General features: G+C 41.3%; 1 protein-coding gene across 1 annotated transcript in view; it reads left to right on the plus strand.

Annotated features, from left to right (window-relative positions):
- The window catches only part of exoc4 (exocyst complex component 4), a 113,446-nt gene extending 95,844 nt beyond the window's left edge, over positions 1–17,602 (plus strand). The window contains exons 17-20 of the mRNA XM_063905911.1: positions 660–804; positions 3,335–3,513; positions 3,765–3,924; positions 15,514–17,602. Coding sequence (XP_063761981.1) covers positions 660–804; positions 3,335–3,513; positions 3,765–3,924; positions 15,514–15,751 — 722 coding nt within the window. The 3' untranslated portion in view covers positions 15,752–17,602. The remainder of the gene's footprint in view (positions 1–659; positions 805–3,334; positions 3,514–3,764; positions 3,925–15,513) is intronic.
- The last annotated feature ends 3,491 nt before the right edge of the window (positions 17,603–21,093 follow it).

Here is a 21,093-nt window from a genome sequence, read left to right on the forward strand (position 1 = left end):
CACACACACACTCGCCTCATTGACCAAATAGACCTACATATGACTGACGGGGCCAATTTCTCTCCCTTTCCTCCCCTTGCTAATTTATAGCCATTGATCTACACCAGGCTGAATTTATATACACTCATCATGCCTCTGTGATCTCTGGCTCGCTTGCTTTCTTTTCACACACACACGCACACACACACACACACACACACACACACACACACACACACACACACACACACACACACACACACACACACACACACACACACACACACACAGGCCTTTTGTTTGGTTTACAATGCAGTGCACTGACACATTCTTCTGCTGTCTCAGCACAAGTGGTGAGAAGAAAGTTGCTTAAGGCCTGCTGAAGGGAGGTGAAGATTAGCAAATGTTGGTTTTTTGTGTGTGTGCGGTGTGAGTTGTGTCATTTTCAGTATCAGATTCTGTCAATATGATATGACAGGCTCAGTACTACCTTAGAGTACAGTACAGTGTGTGGGCACAGAGGTCAGGGTCAAGTATAGCATAATCTCTTCAGCAGCATCTGGACGTTAAACATTTCTGATATTTCCTTTGGTTAAAGCATGTATTCTTCTCACTACCACCCAAACTTGGTGAAACTGTGTTTGTTAATTGGGTTTTTTCTGTTTGTTTTGTCCATCCAGGTGCGTCTCCATGCTCAGCAGACAGTCAGGTGGTTGGAGAGAGCGAGAGGAGCAGAGAGCAGATTCTGCAGACCCTCAGTGATCTGTCCCGGGGCTTCCAGGACATCGCAGACCGCTGTCTCCTGGTGTTGCACCTGGAGGTCAGGTATGAAAGAGAGCCTCATCCACAATTGACATAAATTACAGGAATGAAAACACACATAAGGGTTTTATATTTTTAGTTATATTATCATGCTCATGTTTTGAAGACAAACTATGACGCAATCATGTCCAAACAACCCTTTTGAAACAGCTGACAACATGTTGTTTACACACAATGAGAATTTTTAGAGTGCATGTTTTTCCCACATTACTATTTAAAGCATAAGAACACACCAAAGAGGGAACACACCAACTAATTAAATTGGACCATCCAAAGAGCACAAGAATGAACCATGGGCTTTTGAGTGCCATACTAATTAATTACATTGCCACAGTGCACCTTGATTAGTATTTCTGTTTGAATGATGTGTTTGGACATGTACTATGGTTTTTCCTCAATTAACACGCTTCAAATTGTGTGTTGTACCTTACTCTCCTCTTCATCCCAAACAATGTGAAATCAGTCAGTGCACTTATATCTCTCATTCGTGTTGTTTCCCAGCTGAACCAAACACAGTATGACTTTAAATCCTTTACCATGCAGTTACCGTGATCAAACTGCACAAGCTTAGTGGATATGTCCTTAAATCAAAAGGACGAAAACGATCAGTGGCTTACAGGAATGTACGTGTTTGTGTGAATGTGAGCATCCAAGTTAATTTACCACATCATATACTTTCTCCCACCCACAAACACTAAGAGTCCATCATTTCTCTCTTCTTTTCTCCATCCCTCCACATACCACTATTTCCCAATAGACCATAGTATAGCTTATGCAATATTGTTTATGATTCCAGTAGAAAACCCTCCCTGAGGCTGATGTCTAGCTATATGCTACACTCCATTGACTCTCCCTATCTGGTGAATTTCCCCTGATAGCGGTAGCAGCTAAATGAAGCCATGAGGAAGAGAGCATGAGGGGAGGGAGGAGGAGATGGGGGAGAGATGAGTGTGGAAGTTAAAGTGATGGTGGGGGTTAAAGAAGGGGAGATACAGTAAGTGGGAGAAAGGATTGAACGAAAGAAGGAAGTGATATGGAGGCATTCAAAGTGTGGTGTAGTAGTTGGCCTAGCGTTAGGGGGAAGAGACATTCAACCATATCATTTTATTCCTTCCTGCCATGGGCTCTGTGATGATGGAATTATAAGAGCGTTGATTTCTTAAGTCTAGTCAGAAATGAGCCTTCTATTGACCAAAAGGACTCAAATGTAGATGTCTAACTCTAGAAGTGTAGTACATTGAATCTATTACAGTCCTTTATGTAAAAGATATTAACATGAGCTTAACTGGTAAAGATTTTTTTTCAAAAACACATTTTTTAAGTATTTAAATGATTGCCTGTTATATAATTAAATTAGGTTTGTTTTTGACAGTTTGTTATGAATCTATTCATAAAAGACCATTACTAACTGACCAAGAGAACACATCTGTGTTTGTACAGCATCTGTATTCAACTTAAAAAGAAAAAACAAGATATTAATGTATTACAAAATGTTTAAAATGAAGTATTTTACGTATACAGATTAGAGGGAGGGACCCGTTGTATGAGTAGACTCACAGAAATCCTAAAAAAAAAGGCTTTGGCTGTAAGTGTACTGGTGTTGAAGTACTCATACCTCAAAACATTTTATATTCTGTATTTAGACTTGTTTTCCACAGATTACTAACTAATCTGATGTTTTGGCTTTACAGTATACAGCTGTGAATAAGTGTTATTTTAATAATCTGGTGTATGATATGAGCTACTTTTTGTTTAAATTAAAGATGTTCGAATAGTATAAGTGGGGTTTAAATGTTAGGGAATATTTTGCCTAGGTGTTTAACCTTTGACCTAGTTCATCATTTTCTCCTTCCTCTTTCTCTATTCCCACGGCATAGTTCTTTGACCTTCTGGTGAGCACAAGCTGACATGAGATATTTATTGTTCAGGGACGTCTAGAAGCCCTTCTTATCTGGAACGTAGGTTCCCTGGCGTAAATTCTTTTCTCATGTACGACAGCTTTAGTTAGGTATAGGATCAGTATTTATTTAGCCTGGTGACTGAAGAATGTTGATTTCCATTCCGAACTGGTTAAAACCTCGTATTGTAGTGGAGATCTTTAGGATTGGTCGGGCAACCGCTGTCAATTCTCCGGCCGTTAACTTCATAATAAACCTTCAGTGTTTGCCATCAAAGTTCCAGCTGTCCCGTGTCGCTCTTGAGTTTCATCTCCATTGCTTCAGAAGTTTCTATCACATTAAGAAGTGAGAACACTTGAAGTTTACATTCTAACATTGTTTAACTCTAAAGATAGAGAATAATACACTTCATGCATTTGCTGTTTTATGAGCCTTTTCTATACTTTTCCCTTTAATACCGATATTTGCACCGAGCACATCCCATACTTGTTCCAATATATCAACAGTGCTTTGAGAGAGTTTGTGGGGCACTTGGACATTATAGCAAAATGCAAAGAGAACAAAGTCAAACATCTAATTCCCCTTTCCCTCGTTTCTGCCCATCAATCTCACTCTCCTCCCACGTCTCAATCCAGGGTGCACTGTTTCCATTACCTGATCCCCCTGACAAAGCAAGGCAATTATGCCATCGTGGCTAATGTGGAGAGCATGGACTATGACCCACTGGTGGTGAAACTGAACAAGGACATCTCAGCCGTGGAGGAGGCCATGGGGGCCGCCCTCCAGCAGCACAAGTTCCAGTACATCTTTGAAGGTCAGCACAGACCTTGGGTGAAGTATAAATGCTATATAGGCTGCTTTGATTAGTAAACATGGGAGTCAATGTTTTGGCTGCCTTTTCTTTGTCACATGCAGGCTCATTACAATATAACATTCCCCATCCATTTCTCACAACCCAAACACGAGAGTCCAATTTTAAAACTTACCCTTTCTGTCTCCCATTTGTTCTCCCTTTTCTGTGTTGACCATCATTTGTTTCCTTTCTCGTCCTTTTTCTCTCCCTAGGTCTGGGCCATCTGATCTCCTGTATCCTAATCAACGGGGCTCAGTACTTTAAGAGGATCAGCGAGTCTGGTATCAAGAAGATGTGCCGGAACATCTTTGTCCTCCAACAGAACCTCACCAACATCACCATGTCCAGGGAGGCAGACCTTGACTTTGCCAGGTATAAACACACATCTTGACAGGGTCAGCCACAGATCAGCTTGCACAGAACGGGAATACTTGTCCAATAGAAACCCTTTACGTGCACTCAGATTCCGCCAGTATACCTTTATAAAGAGTTTTAACCTTGGCACTGGAGTAGCTGGCTGAAAAGTACTTTGTGTCACTACATTTTCATACCAATTCCTAACATGTGCTTGCTGTTTTCCCTTGTCTTGCTGTTGTCATGGTGATAAAGCCTCTGATATCACAGGACTGACCCTTGAAACCCAAGATATTACTATTTTGCAAATAAGAATAACAAATGTTAATGTAACGGAATCTGTATTACAATCCCCAGGGAACCATGATAAAATAATATAATAACTTATAATATTAAACCGTTGTGACGAAAAGAGAGCTGAGCCAGAAGGCAAAGCTCTCTGTCTACCGGGCCATCTCCGTTCCTACCCTCACCTATGGTCATGAAGGATGGGTCATGACCGAAAGAACGAGATCGCGGATACAAGCGGCCAAAATGGGATTTCTCCGCAGGGTGGCTGGCATCTCCCTTAGGGATAAGGTGAGAAGTTCAGTCATCCGGGAGGGACTCGGAGTAGAACCGCTGCTCCTTCGCGTTGAAAGGAGCCAGTTGAGGTGGTTCGGGCACCTAGTGAGGATGCCACCTGGGCGCCTCCCTAGGGAGGTGTTCCAGGCACGTCCAGCTGGGAAGAGACCGAGGGGTAGACCTAGGACCAGGTGGAGGGATTATATCTCTTCGCTGGCCTCAGAGCGCCTTGGAATCCCCCAGTCAGAGCTGGTTGATGTGGCCAGGGAAAGGAAAGTTTGGGGCTCTCTGCTGGAGCTGTTACCTCCGTGACCCTGACGGAAAAGCGGGAGAAGATGGGTGGATGGATGGATGAATAACTTATAATATGAATTTATCATATAATATAAAGGGCATACCCTGAATAATGAAGGCATCACATTAGAAATAGACAATATGTCCTGGCTGTCAATGACTTCAAACATTATTGTTCCAACCTGACTACACACCTACACACACACACACACACACACATCCTCGAGTTTACACAGCACCTTTGTCATTGCACCAGGCAGACAGATGGTCAGACAGCTTGTCAAGCCCACTCTGGTCTATGTGTTTGCATGGTTGTGCTGTTTATTCCTCATACAGTTATATTTTGTCGTTCCACCTGCTGTTGCTCAGTGCCGTCCAGCCCTGACGGACATGGGGGAAATAGTTGCTCAGATATCTTTGTGGAAAAGAAGAGGGGCTGGATTAGAAAGAAAGAAGACATCAAAAGAAGGGTGATTCATGGAATTCATATGATTATTTTTCACCCTCTTTTGGAAGCATGTGTCCTTGACGGGAGAGAGTGTATGAGAGGAAGGCTGATGAAAAAGATGGAGAAAGAAGGCAGGGCTCAGTTGTAGGAAAATTGAAAAACGAAGTGAAAGGAAGTAATAGAAAAGACATCTTTCTCAGAGAAAGTCCATAGATGGAGTTGGAGAAGCCCGCATGGAAAGAAGACAGAGTGCTGCAGATTAAAGGAAAGAGAAGGAGGAAGATGAAATATGGATAAAGAATGAGAGAAGAAAGACAACTTTCCAGCCTGATTTTTTTTAAGTTATCACTTTGTTTTCAGCTGTCAATTTGTACCAGTCTCTTTCTATTTTTGTCTTGGATTTTATTTTTTAAAATATTTTGTAGAAGAAGCAAAACAAGAGGAAACTTTCTTTGTTGGAAAAATAAGCTCAGTCTCTAATCATTGATGTTATCTAACAGTTTTAACCATGCCTGCTTGGTTGTGTTGGAGGGTTAATTAGCTTCCTTTCACAGTTTTTAGAATCTTGATTAGTGAATACCATGTTTGAGGTGATATATGCGGTCTGTGTTGGACATTGTTATTGTTTTGTAATATTTTGGTATTGCGCGCCAAGTCTGCCTCCAGGAACAGAAAGAAAGTAAACTGAAATGACCTGAAGTGTTCTGGATGTGGAGGACCATTGATTAGCATGTTATTTCTACCCTCTGTCAACTTTGATTATGGAGAAATGCCAGTGATGGCTTTTCTGTCTTTCTGGCTCTTTCTCCCGCTCTCTGATTACGAGGCGTGGGTGGTGTGGAGGTGTTGATTGGGAATTGCAGAGTGCATTGTTTACACATTCATGGCTTTTTGGATTGGCCGGCCTTCGGCTCCAAGACACCCCAACACACACACACACACACACACACACACACACACACACACACACACACACACACACACACACACACACACACACACACACACACACACACACACACACACACACACACACACACACACACTTGATATTTCTCCCCTTCTCTTATCTACGAACACTCTCAGCCAAGCCAATCAGCATTTTGAAATCACCATATTTATGTTCAGGAGATGAATATTCATAAAGCGTGCTCCGTGGCTCACACCTGTCAGTAGAAGTGACCACTCAGCCTGTTGGATGAAATAGATAAAATGATGCATTTGTTGCTTCCCAAAAAGTTAGAATGTTAGGCTTAACCTTTAAAACAACATAGAGTATGATATACAGTTATTTATGATATTGTTTAATGTCAACCGTCTACAGTGTATGCTTTGCACAGCGCTGATGGATGTGCTCAGTCTACTTGATGAGTTAACTGGTACTAATAAATGAGGTTCAGATTATTATGACTGAGACTTTTGAATTTAGATTTGTAAGAAATGTTTAAAAAATCAATATAAGCAACCACCATCCCATTACGCAACTGGATACTCTATATCTCATAGCTATTTAAATACACAGCGGGTAAAATAAGTATTGAACACGTCACCATTTTTCTCAGTAAATATATTTTAAAGGTGCTATCCACATGACATTTTCATCAGATGTGGGTAACAACCCATGCAATCCACACATGCAAAGAAATCAAACCATAGATGTCCATAGATTAAGTTATGTGTATTAAAATGGAATGACACAGGGAAAATGTATTGAACACGCTTACTGAAATGTATTTATTACTTCATACAAAAGCCTTTGTTGGTAATGACAGCTTCAAGACGCCCCCTGTATGGAGGAACTAGTCGCATACATTGCTCAGGTGTGATTTCGGCCCATTCTTCCACACAAACAGTCTTCAACTCTTGACGGTTCCGTGGGCCTCTTCTGTGAACTCGGATCTTTAGTTCTTTCCATAGATTTTCTATTTGATTCAAGTCAGGTGATTGGCTGGGCCATTCTAGCAGCTTTATTTTCTTTCTCTGAAACCAATTGAGAGTTTCCTTGGCTGTGTGTTTGGGGTTATTGTCTTTCTGAAATGTCCACCCTCGTTTCATCTTCACCACCCTGGTAGATGGCAGCAGATTATAAAGAATGTCTCTGTACATTTTTCCATTCATCCTTCCTTCAAGTATATGAAGTATATGAGCTCCAAGCTTCACTGTTGGTATGGTGTTTCTGGGGTGATGTGCAGTGCCATTTGACCTCCAAACATGCTGTGTATTATGGCATCCAAGGAGTTCAATTTTGGACTCATCTGATCCGGCTATATTCTCCCAGTATTTCACAGGCTTGTCTAAATGTTGAGCAGCAAACTTTAAACGAGCTTCAACGTACTTGTTCTTCAGCAATGGAGTCTTGCGTGGTGAGCGTGCATACAGGCCGTGGCGGTTGAGTGCATTACTTATTACTTATTGTTTTCTTTGAAACAATTGTACCTTCCAGGTCTTTCTGAAGGTCTCCACAAGTGGTCCTTGACTCTTGGACAACTCTTTCGATAATTATTTTCACTCCTCTGTCAGAAATCTTGCGAGGAGCACCTGGTTGTGACTGGTTTATGGTGAGTTGATGTGCTTTCCACTTCCGGATTATGGCTCCAACAGTGCTCACTGGAACATTCAGGAGTTTAGAAATCTTTCTGTAATGCCATCAGTATGTTTTGCAACAAGGTTGCGAAGGTCTTGAGAGAGCTCTTTGCTTTTACCCATCATGAGATCTTTCTTGTGTGACACCTTGGTAATGAGAGACCTTTTTATAGGCCATCAGTTGGGACTGAACCAGCTGATATTAATTTGCACTGACAAGGGGCGGGACTTCTTTCTAATTACTGATAGATTTCAGCGGGTGTCTTGGCTTTCCATACCTTTTTGCACCTCCCTTTCTTCATGTGTTCAATACTTTTTGCCTTTGTCATTCCATTTTAATACACATAACTTAATCTATGGACATCTATGGTTTGATTTCTTTGCATGAGTGGATTGAGGGGTTGTTACCGACATCTGATGAAAATTTCATGTCAACAGCACCTTTTAGAAATATATTTACTGAGAAAAATTGTGACGTGTTCAATACTTATTTTGCCCGCTGTATACTCCCGGTACGAGACCATTTTTTTTGGCCAACCAAATCAGCCTTGAAAAAGCAGACTGAGGAAGAAGGACTAAAACTAGAATATTCATCAATGTGTTTTTACCACCTCTGAAGAAACTCACGCAAAATGAGGAAAGGAAGTGATCACAGCAGGAAATTTGCTTTGAGAAAGACTGCAGATGCTTGCCTGTGTACCCATGTACTTTTATGTTCCCCATGAGTGTGTATGTGACTCTGCTTTTGCTTTTCCTCTGCGCCTGCATGCCTGTATGGGAAAGGGAAAGACCGGGACAAGGGCACAGTAATAACCATTGATCTGAGTTAAAACTAAGAAAGACCTGGAAACCAGCACTGCAGAATTCTTGAACACACACACACTCTCTCCTCGATTGCTGAGAAGCATGGGGAAACAGTGCCACCTTGTGCATGAAAGCATGTTAATATACAATTCACCTCTGTGGAAACCTACTGTATGGCAATTGCTGTGGTTTCTGTTGTTGGCACAGTGTGGACTCTCTTGTGTGTGTTTGTGTGTGTGTGAGTGTTTATAGTAAAGGTCCTATAGCGCTCTCTTGTCTCTCAGTCAGAAATTTGGCAGTGATTTGGTGTGTGGGTCAAGGTCACACACACACCTAAACACTAACACACAACACACAAGTGGACACACACAGACCATCTGCTCAGAAACAGTTCAAGGCCTCAGTCCGATTCTGCAGAACTGCGCGTCGCTGCAATGTCACATCTGTGTGTGTGTGTGTGTGTGTGTGTGTGTGTGTGTGTGTGTGTGTGTGTGTGTGTGTGTGTGTGTGTGTGTGTGTGTGTGTGTGTGTGTGTGTGTGTGTGTGTGTGTGTGTGTGTGTGTGTGTGTGTGTACACGTGTGCTTGTGTTTATTGGCATAGCCCTCAACCTTGTCTCTCCATTGATCTCCTCTCATTGTGAGCAGCCTTCTCTCTATCTCACTCTCCTTTGATGATTTCTATTTTCTTGACAGAAGCAGAGAGGAGATAGAGGCAATGTTGTAGGTGAGTCTTTTGTAAAAGCTAGAAGTTACAAAGAAAATAAATACGACAAACTTTCTAAAGTCTTAGTGTTGCCTGGCAACAGTCCACTTCAGCTTTTACAGAATGTTTGTTTAGCTTGGCAAAAGATTTAGAAACCTAAAATAGAGATCAAAAATAATTAACTGTCATTGACATTTGAAATCCATGCTCATATTGTTTGCCTGGATGTTTTTTTTCTAGCATTGCTTGGTTAGCAAGTGACCTTAAACAATTCAAAATGTCTGTCATAGTCCCATAGCAAATTTAATGTAAATATATGTGTTTGTCAAAATGGATGCTATGTCTGCCGCAAAATTTAGAGTATGTTTTCCAGGTTTTCTTTGACATGACATCCTCATAACACACACTCACGGACACAAACACACACGGTGGAGCTCTGCTCTGCCCAGTGACCCGTGTAGGCAGGCTGCAGGGCTGTCATAACAGCCTAGCTAACTCACGAGTGCCTTAGCCATAGCTAGGCTAAACACCAGGCTGTCAGGCTCACTGCAGTGATGCCCCAGAGTTCACCCACCTGTCTGCTGCTGGAAATTATAGCAATGTTCGGCCGTACATGTGTGAATTGTACACCTTGTGTACTATGAATTGTCCCTGAAGTGTACCGCCCCAGCCTGTGTGTGTCTCAATGATCCGGTGTGTGCGCACCAGCAAACAAACTGCCTTTGGTTTGGTGTGTGTGGAGGTGACAGGCTGGTGTGTCTACAGAGAAGGTGGTAATAAGTACAGTTGACGGCCGTGTCAGGAAGGTAGTGGGTGTCAACAGATGAAACTGTTTGTATTTAGGCCTGGCTTTGGTACACTGTCACTCCGCTCAGCTTCTATCTCCCTTCTTGTCACCTTGTGTCTCTCCCTTTATCTCTCTCTTCCTTTCTCAGTCCCTTTTATTCATTTTCCTTTCCCATCTTCAACCACCACCTCTGCTGAATTGTTTTTCTCACTGCTACCTTTTTCTCCCAGCCCCTCCCTTTGCTTCCTCTGTGTGCATGCGCAGGAGGCCCGACGATGATGGTCTTTGCTGATGAAGCCTGTCTATCCGTGCTTTGTGTGTGTATGTGTTCATGTATGTGCATCTTGCAGCATAATGACTCTGGTGTTGCTGATATAGCCAGAATGTATGTATGTGTGTGTGTGTGTGTGTGTGTGTGTGTGTGTGTGTGTGTGTGTGTGTGTGTGTGTGTGTGTGTGTGTGTGTGTGTGTGTGTGTGTGTGTGTCTGTGTGTGTGTGTGTGTGTGTGTGTGTGTGTTGTGCGTTGCAAAGCATGATGGAACTGGTCTTTGCTGATGAAGCTTTAGTCTCTGTCTCTGCAGACCTTTTCTCATTACAGGATGAGAGACAAATGCACTGCTTTGGAGGGAGAAAGACAGAAGGAGGCGAGGAAAATTGAAAAAAAGCACAAGGATTCATAGATTGAGACTAAATCCACACTAACCAGGTTCATTTTGAAATATAGTTTGTATGTCATAATGACTACAATAGCATTTTTACAACATATTGAAAAGTTACCTCTTCTTTTAATGCCAAAGAGGCTGAACATGTATCTTAACTTCCCTTTCAGCCCCAGTGACTGTTATATCACCAACAAGTATGGTTCCATCTGATATAGGTTATAAAGCACCTTCAAAATGACACAAGTGCATTACAATAACAGGAGAACAAACACAGAGAAAAATGTACTTAAATGTCATTAAACATAAATGAAAAGCCATTTTGTTGTTTTTTAAGTGATTTAAGTAACAAGAGTTTGAAGCTCTGATAAACTCAGGCAGGTCATGATGGAGAGGTCTCCCATCCTCTCCCCATCCCTCCCCCACTAACTAACGTGTTGTTCCAAACGCGCTGACAGAGGCAGCCTCTAATGGCCTTAATATTGTACATGTCGGGAATGAGGGAGAATAAATTGTGCTGATTCTTGTCTTTCTCTTGCTTTTCCTCTCTTTTCTCTCTCTGTCTCTGTCTTTTCCTCCTGCTCTCCCTTTGTTTTCTTATTCATAACTGTCTGGCCTATGCTGCATCATAAATTAACTTAATATTATGTGTATACAACGAAAGGGAGGAGGGTGGCTTATTAAAATTTAATAGAAAAGCGCACCGCGGAAGCATGTTGACACACACACACACACACACTGATTACTATAGCAGTGCTCTTATAGATGGGACTTCTAGTGGAAGCAGGTGGAAATTGGTCAAATCAGTGAAAATGGAAGACACAGGGGGAGACAAAACAACAATTCACTTTGGTTTTGTTAGGAAAAGAATGCCGGTTTAATTAACCAGCTGCATTTTTAACTGATAAAAAGACGTGTATGTTTGTGTGTAAGCGTGTGTGTCACTGGGGGTTCCTTCTTGATGGTGGGGTGCCGAGAGATTTAATCTTATTAACAGCCCTTACCCTGTTTGGCAAATGGCTTTCCAACTGCTCGGGTAATGAACTGTTTGAAAGTGTTTTCAGCACACACTAACATACATCACTCAGGCACAGAGACGCACACAAACACACCTTACTCTTCTGAGCCAGCCCCCTCCCCTTTATACTGAACAGAGGCCAGATTGCCAGCTGTCTTTAGGATTTACACATACACACTCACACTCACACACACACACACACACACACACACACACACACACACACACACACACACACACACACACACACACACACACACACACACACACACACACACACACACACACACACACACACACAAACAGCTAGCTGACAGCCTAGTCTTGTTATTAGATGCTACAGAAAAAACAGCTCTGGATTTATTATCCCATTATCAGTTATAAATGAGCATCAGTAGATCGGCTTTTAACAAATCCTGTGTGGGATTCTTCCAAAATGCATCACTGCCAGGTAAATTATAGTTGCTATTATTCTGTAGTTAAGTCCTGTTTTATAGCACTGATGAGGTGGGCTATTTTTACTTTGACTTGGCGGCTGCTTTTACAGATTGATTCCAAAGCTTTCAAGCCACTTTTTCTATTTGATAAGTTCATACAACAACTGGAGGAAAATGTGAAGATAGAATGTGGTGTTTGTGAAAGTGATACAAGTCATAGTCAACAAAACCTTGGAGATGATTGGTGCTGGAAACATTTTGTATTTAGGTTTTACATTTATTGACATTATAATTTGAACACAATACCCAATAATAAGGGCGGAAACACACTTTTCAGTAACCGGCAAACAACAGAACAACAAACTGTTTACACAAATCCTTCACTCACATATACTTAAAATCAGTTTCAGGTAGTCAGGTGCTCCTATTTATTGCTCTGTTCAAAATCATCACTTTCTTTCCCCTGCTAAGCTACTTCCAATTGAGAGCTGAGGAGGTATTTTTGAACGAGGGTATCCTTCTCTTCAAAGCTTCTTCCCTAAACAAAAGAAATGTGTGTTTTCTTTTCGGTTTGTTTTCTTCCCATTAGATTATATAAAGAGACAATTTGCCTCTAGCGTGCAGTTAATCGGCGGGTCTAGGGAAAGAAATGGTAATGCTTTCGAGCTGGTGTTATTTTTGAGTGAATTGTGCCGACACTTAAACACGTACTGTGCAGCAGCAAAGCAGAGACACTGCACCAGCATTTAGATGTTTGCAGAAAATACATCATGAGATAAAACCACATGTGGGAGCCATCCTACTCTTTTGCCTTTCTTCTATCCTGCCCCCCGGTAAAGGAGTAAACCAATGTGACCCTCATCAATATTGACAAGCGTATTCATGAAATGAGCTCAAGGATGGAAAAATGAACAAGACCTTGGAGAGAAATAGAGAGCCGGATTGAGAATAAGACAGAATGCAAATGCTTCGATGACCAAGGGCATTACTTGTCAGAGGAAGGCCAAAAAACAGACATTATTCACCTCTATTCTCATCTCTTCAGCCATCACTCTTTTTTCCTCTCCTTGTATCTCTCCTTCTCTATCTCACTCATTGTACCCCTCCATTACTTTTTCCAGGTCTTTTGGTATGGTTGAGTCTCTAAAATGACAGCACATAAAACACCTTAGAACAGAAGCTCCCAGAGTGCTCATTAAGGCCTTGTTGGCATCGAAAATGATCACCTCAAGAAGGTAATGGGTCTTGGATGGGGGATGGAGCTAAACAGATGAGATAAAAATATATTTTCTTACTAAAGTGTCTTTTTACTGCGCCATATCAAAAATCACTAAAGATTCAAATCCATTTACTTCCTCTGGCACAACGGAGAGATTAACCCTCTCTCTCCAGATGCTTTGATGGACTAAAAATATAAATCGCTCTTTCTCCGCTGTCTTATAAAGAGAGGTTTGAAAACAGGTGGACTCAACACCTCCAAGGCCTTTTATCAGCCCTAGATTATCAGAGTAATCTCTCTCCACTGAACAGCAAAGCAGCAGGAGACACTGCTCAGTAGCCAGTATCCGACCTTGGCCAAAGTGGCTAGTTAATGCTCGGAAAAGAAAAGTTATTTTGCCTGAAAGTGTTTCATGAGCGTTTTCAGCGACACAAGCAGACACAAGCTCATTAGAATGCATATATAGCCGCTCTTGTTACACTGGGAGCCATAACAGCATGTCTACCCAGGAGGAGCAGCATGAGCAGCATGTAAGCAGCAGCCGCTTCAGTCCTCCCTCTGTGTCTACGCAGGATGTGTTCAGGCGCAGTGTTGAGTCTAGGTCACACAAGTGTTGTAGTTATGACGCACAAAAGAAAGGAGGGAGAGGTGCTGTACCAGTTGTTTTAAATGTTTGGCTTAGCCGCTTTAAATTGTATTTACTTTACATCACGCTTTACATCGTAATGCTTCTGTGCTTTAGAAATAAGATTATTCTCTTACTGCTGCAGGCCTCCATTGGTTCCCATTCATTTCCATACAATACGGACATCCATTAACGGAAATACCAGGCAACAACAATGTCATATTGACAAAAATGAGACTTGATCTCCACTGTGATGAATTACCCAACTGAAGCAAATTTTAAGAGCCACCTTATTGATTTTCGTATCGTACGAAAATGAATGGAAACAAATAGCTTCTTACAATAGCTCCACAACAGAATAGAATGAATAGACCTTGAGGTCAGATTGTTTTGTAACTGAGTTACAAAAATGTTATTTTCCTTTCAAGCATGCATGACACAACGTGGTTTGTTTGTTTGTGGCACCTCTTTTCTTCTTGTGCTGACTGTATACACAACCTAATGGAAGATAGCATTGAGTGTATCTTCACAGAATGAGATTCCTCCTTTAGCCAGGGGCAGACAGTGATGAAATATATTCTAGTGTGTGCCTACGTTTCTGTGTGTGTGTTGGAGAGCATAGTTTTCTGGATGACACAAACACACTCTCTTTCCCTCTCGTCAATATTTGACCTGCTCTGCCCCCGAGCAAATAATAATTGTCCTTCCTGCATCCTAATACACTCCTGCGCATTACCTTACCTCCAGTTTCTCTCCACGTAGTGTTTTTCTTTGTTGATCCCAAGCTACCGTCAAACTGCAATCCATATCGTATATAGCCTTCTAGTTTATTCCGCTGCTAATGGATTTCAACAAGTGTAACATCCAATACATTCACAAGGGGTCTGCCTCTAGATATTCAATTATAAATACTGACAGACTAAATTTAACAAATGCACAGTCTCCCCTCCATTCTGTTTGACCTTTACATGTGATTCTTGAGTCAGCAGTTGAAAATGTGACTCTTTCCTATCAGTGTGTACTTCATGGTCTTTTTCAAATGGCCCGTTGCGGATCAGTTCCTGGTTAAAGACATATTAATTCTACACACGCCTCTTTCCTCTTTGGCTCTGTCAACAGTGTTTCATTAAAACGGTCTCAGTAGTTTGTTGCCGGTGAATGTTTTCCCTCTAACTTCAGCTCCCGTTGGTGCGGTCCTTGAAGTTCATTCTAAGAAAATTGAGCTTGACAGCAACAGCAGTTAGTTTGGCTTTTGTGTTTCCCCTTTGTTGTTGCTGCTCCTTTTGATTCGGAAAAGGAATAATGCAAAGAGGAATACAAAGTGGTATTAGCTTTTTTTTCCCTTTCTTTCCCCATTATTTTCTATCATTCTCTCTACTTTGCTGCTCTCTCAACTCATTTTCTCTATTCATAACCCCCCTGACATGTTCTCCCTCCCTCTTGTTTCCTCTTATCTCTCCATCCAGGCAGTACTATGAGATGCTGTACAACACTGCAGACGAGCTGCTGAATCTGGTGGTGGATCAGGGTGTGCGCTACACGGAGCTGGAGTACATCAATGCCCTGTCCTTGCTCCATCGCAGCCAGACGGGTGTAGGAGACCTGAGCACCCAGAACATCCGTCTGCAGAGGCTGAAGGAGATCATCTGTGAGCAGGCCGCCATCAAACAGGCAACCAAGGACAAGAAGATCACTACGGTGTAAAGATAAAACAGAACCGGGGTCCACTGGGGGGTTGATGACCGGGAAACACATTTTATTTCAGCTCCTTCAGATCTGTCTGGCAGGAATATGTGCTGCAGATAATTGGGTCATGCAAGAGTAAGGAATTAAAGGGCAAACACTTGCAGTAGAGGGGGATCTTTAAGAATTACGTTAGAAAACATTGAAATAAAGCCTTGCTTGAGATATAAATCATAATGTGAGTGAAATCTTTTGACCGATAATATGTCGTCTCCATTTCATCCGTGATAAAATGTACTATAGTTAGAGGGTTGACACAGATACAGCTTCAACTCTGGGCTTGTAGAATATATATAAATGTATCTCAGTGTATGCAGCGCTGGCTTACTCTAATTGGGAAGTGAGGTGACAGCCAACCCAACTGCAACGTTTGCAAGTTTAGTTTGTTATGTATCTATGTCATAAGGTATCCTTTATCAATTCACACTTTTAAAAAGGAAACATAGAAATTCATCAGTTGCGCTGCGACTCTTAATGGTCCCCCGCTGACCGTGACTCGAGCTCCAGATAAAAGGCGATTGTCTTGGACTATCACCCGAACTTGGGCCCCATCTCATCTCATTTTCCTATTAGATCTAAACTGCTGCTCTCAATTACACCTCTATCACTCCTCTCCTGGCAGCCCCATGGGCCCACTGATTCTGTCTACAATAACAGATGCCAGATTAGACCGTCTGTATGAGGCCACATCTTCCGCCTGCTGCCAATTTTCGGTTTGTCCCCCAAGATTTCCCTAGCTGAGAATTGTATCATATCTATGGCTGTTGAAAATCTCTTTTATTTGTCTTTTTTTTCTCATAGTTTGTGCACTAAACTTATGTGGAAAGTTTTGAGTTTCATCCTTCCATAAACCAGGGATAAGGTTTATTTCAATTATTATTTTTCAAGTCTAAGATATCACAGTGGAAGGAATTTTATGAGGACATGTTTAGGAATACATTTCCTCAGTCGTACTAGCTCTATAGCCGAGATGATACAGTTCTGAATCTTCATTTCACTACTCACCCCACTTGTCTGCAAGTCTTCTAAAGTGAACCAAATGTATAAACTCAAGAGGCGATCACAAATCATTCCCCTTCCTGCAACCCCCCGTGTTTTTAGTTCATTAACTTTGGTGAGAAGTTCTTAACGAGAGCGGGAGCTGGGTATGGGAGCCTTGTCAATACGGCAGGCCCGCCGCTGGTCTCCCCGAAGCCCACAAAGCAATCCATCATAATGACACACAGGTTGGGATCGATGGGAAAACAACACGGGGCTGCTGAGGGGTTTGCCTACCACTCTGAAATGTACACTTGGTGTTAATTCTGAAATCTGCTCATTCAGCTGTTAGCTTCTTTTGTAAGGTTATACATGAGAAACTTTAATACAATGTTAACCAACTGTGTCATGTCACACATGGATACTATTATACTAGATTCCCACTGCACACGTATATCGTCTAAAGGTCCAGAAGGCTTATGTATTGGGCATACTTCATATATAAGTGTGAACCACTCCTGCTGTCATTGCTTTTTATTCATAAATGAAATGTACTTTTTTTTTTATTTAGAAGCAAAACTGAGCTTATATGCCTTTCTATCTCAATTTTTATTTGCAATGGACCTTTATTTTGCACAGTCATTTCTATGTTTCAAAAAAGAATGTATGGAAATCTCTACATTGAAATGTGTAAGTCTTGAAAAAGTTTAAACATCATTTTTCGACTGTTTTTATTGACATCTTAGAAATGCTCTCATATTTGTCTAGTCTAAATTAAGCACACATGATTTGTTTATATATACTCTAATAAACTGAAAAAATTAATCCTTCAAATTCAATCATGTTTTTTGTGTGTTGCACAGTGTTTTTCCTTAGCCGAATAATGCTCATATTTTCCACTGCGGGAAGCACAGCTGACAGAGTTAATGAGAACAGTAACACCTCTCTTGTCATGACAGCCCAGTCCATCACTGTTTTGGTGCATCGGAGACTTTACTGATACCACCTTATGTCATGCAGTATTAGTGAGACCAGCGCTGGAGGATGTGTTATCCCTGACAGCTGTGATGTGTTGTCGGACATGGTTTGAAGCATGAAGTGCAGCATATTGGAATCAGGAAAACAAACAGACAACACACCACCTGAAGGCCACCTGAAGCCCTGAGTTGTTGGCGTAAATCCATATCTGTCGGTACAGTCTAGTGTGATGTTTGCACCGCCTCTATGTTATCAATAGTTCTACAGTAACTGTCATGGACTCCCGAAGGCGAAATCCAAATTTAAGAATCAGTATGAGCCTGCAGCTGATATTTATTATACGAAATTGGAAATCTTAATTTTTTTGTTTCTAATAATTGCGTTTGGTTTTATTTAACGTTGTGGGCCTTACACCATTTGAAGGTTTTGTGAATTGTGTTCCTTTTGGGAATGCATGTCAAGTAAATACTGCGAAGGTTGGCTCTGTGTTATATGTTTTTTTAACTTACAAGGCTGGTAACACATTGCAGCTATCCCAGGAGGATTTTGAGATGTAAGGTTGTTTTCCATTGGCGTAAAGTAACTACTAAATTACATTTTTGAGGGATTTGTACTTTTGCTACTTTGTACTACTCCACTACAACTCAGTGTTAAATGGTGTACTTTTACTCCACTACATTTATTTAATATGTTTTTATTTACTTGGCAGATGTAGATTAATGATGTGAAATATAATCAACAAAGACTTTAGATATAGTACATTTCACATTCTAACCTGCACTACACAAAGGACTTGTAATTGGCTGCAGCTTTAGCAGCTGTGATAACACTTTAATGCATCAATAATTATAATCAAAACATATAATACATATGATTCTGAAATGTACTTTTACCTTTGGTACTTAAGTATATTCTGATGCTAATGCTTTTGTACTTTCACTTAACCCTTAGATGCATAAGTGGGTCAAAAATGACCCGGTGAGGTTGTTTTCTTGAAATATCTTCGTAATGAAAAATTGTTATCATTTCATATTCCAGGTATTCCTCAAAAAACATGTTTTTGATATAATTACATTTACATTTTTAACTTACCTTTTATATATTTTAAGAAATTGTAATTTTTGTATTACTACCCCAAGCTTCCATAAGTGGGTCAAAAATGACCCGCATGCATTTTCTATGGAATCCAATGGGAACCTTTGATTCTTATCAACTGTGGCTGTCAGGAATACATTAACTGTGGACCACACAGACTATATCAGAAGTGTCACCCTCAGGAAGATTATTTTACACAGCAACAGCTGATACGTGTAAGTATTATCTTCATATAATATTGTGTGTGTGTCTTTCAGGACTGTTGTTATTATTATGTATCAACAAATTAGCCTACTTTATAACTAGCTAACACTAGCTAGCTAACTAAGATAGCTAACATTACTATATGTATTGTGTGTGCGTGTGTGTGTGTGTGTGTGTGAGTGTATTCATTTATATAGCTACATATTGATCTATTGAAAACATTACTCTTATGTTTCCTCATCCAAGGTGTCATGGCTGCTAGATACACAGCTGAAATGGTCCTACAGATGCTGGATGATGGAGAGGCAGTAACGGGGTTGGACTCTGAGTCTGAAATTTCTGATGATGAGGACCCAGACTATTGTCCAGGTGGCAGTGGCAGTCGTCCACCTGGAAATCCAACTGAACAGGATCAATCTGACTCAGAAGATTCCTCTTCTGTGTCTTCTGAAGAAGAAAGTGTCCAAATCATGTCCAACAGAATGAGTCGGAAGGGCTCTTACTGGAGCGAGTTACCTCCCACCCAGGGCAGAACACAGAGCCACAATATACTCAGAAGTCGGTCAGGGCCTGCACAAGGGCTTAGCACCACTGTCTCACCAAAAGATGCATGGGAGCTCTTTATCACTGATGATATAATACAAGAGGTGATCAAGTGCACAAACTTGGAAGGACGGAGAGTAGCAACAGCTAGAGGAAAAGAATGGAAAAATGTCACCAAAGATGAATTCATGGCCTTCATTGGATTGACCCTGCTTGCAGGAAGTGAGAAGAACTGGGATGTATCAGTCCGTGAGCTGTTTGGGAGTCCTCTACATAATCCCATGTACAAGGCCACTATGGCTGTTGGAAGATTTGAAGACATTCGCCGTACCTTGCGCTTCGATGATAAGAGGACCAGCACCCAGAATTCAAGAGCGGAATCACCAATGCACGACGGCTCTTCCTCAAAGAGCTGTCAAAGGAGCTTGTCCCACCACACATGAGGAGTCGACTGGAAGGCTGCCCCCAACTGCAAACCCCGATTATTGAAACAATGGAAAGGTGTGGGGTGACAAAACCACAACCCAGCCACAGGAAAGAAGCAGACAGGGCCAACCAAAGAGAAAGAGGTGTCAGATCTGCCCAAGTAACAAAGATCGCAAAGTCAACAATAGGTGTGGGAAATGCAATGTACCTGTGTGCAATGATCACAGCCAGAAACAGGTAGTTTGTCTGAACTGCATTACAGTGATGAGACAAGAAGGCAAAACAGGGAAAAGAGATAGGAACTGTCAATGACTGGACAGTTACACACACACACACACAGACACACAGACACACAGACACACACACACACACACACACACACACACACACACACACACACACACACACACACACACACACACACACACACACACACACACACACACACACACACACACACACACACACACACAAACACAGACAATGGATGTTCACATTTTTCTATTGCTGTTCTGGGTAATTTTCTTTTTCAAAAATGTTAAAAAGTGAAAAATAAAGATATTTCAAACATGAAATCATTCTTGTGTGGTCCTAAATATAATACTAAATATTATACAAGTGATTATTCTTAACCAAATTGACAAAAATGGCATAAAAACACATTGATTCTAATATGGGTCATTTTTGACCCACTTATGGAAGAGTGTAGGGTCCAGTCACTCGTGCATCTAAGGGTTAAGAAATATTTTAAATGCATGACTTTTACTTGTGATACAGTATTTTAACCCTGTAGTATTTCTATTTTTACTTAAGTAAAATATCGGAGTATTTCCAACACCACTGGTTGTTTACCCCTTCTGCTGTGTTAAATAAAGAGCTTAGCTTCGCCTTTTGGAGCGGGAAAACTACATGACCCACTATTCCTTTCACTTCTCACTTGTCTTATCGTTGCCTAGCTACGAGGGCGCGTGCTTAATGTGAAAAGCTAACTTACTAGCTAACAGGAACACGGACAGCCGTACTTTCAATTTAATTTGAACTCTGTCCGCACGTTGACTGCTTCTCAGTAAGTCTCTAGT

Source organism: Eleginops maclovinus, chromosome 17 (genome assembly GCF_036324505.1).
Source record: "Eleginops maclovinus isolate JMC-PN-2008 ecotype Puerto Natales chromosome 17, JC_Emac_rtc_rv5, whole genome shotgun sequence".
NCBI lineage: Eukaryota > Metazoa > Chordata > Actinopteri > Perciformes > Eleginopidae > Eleginops > Eleginops maclovinus.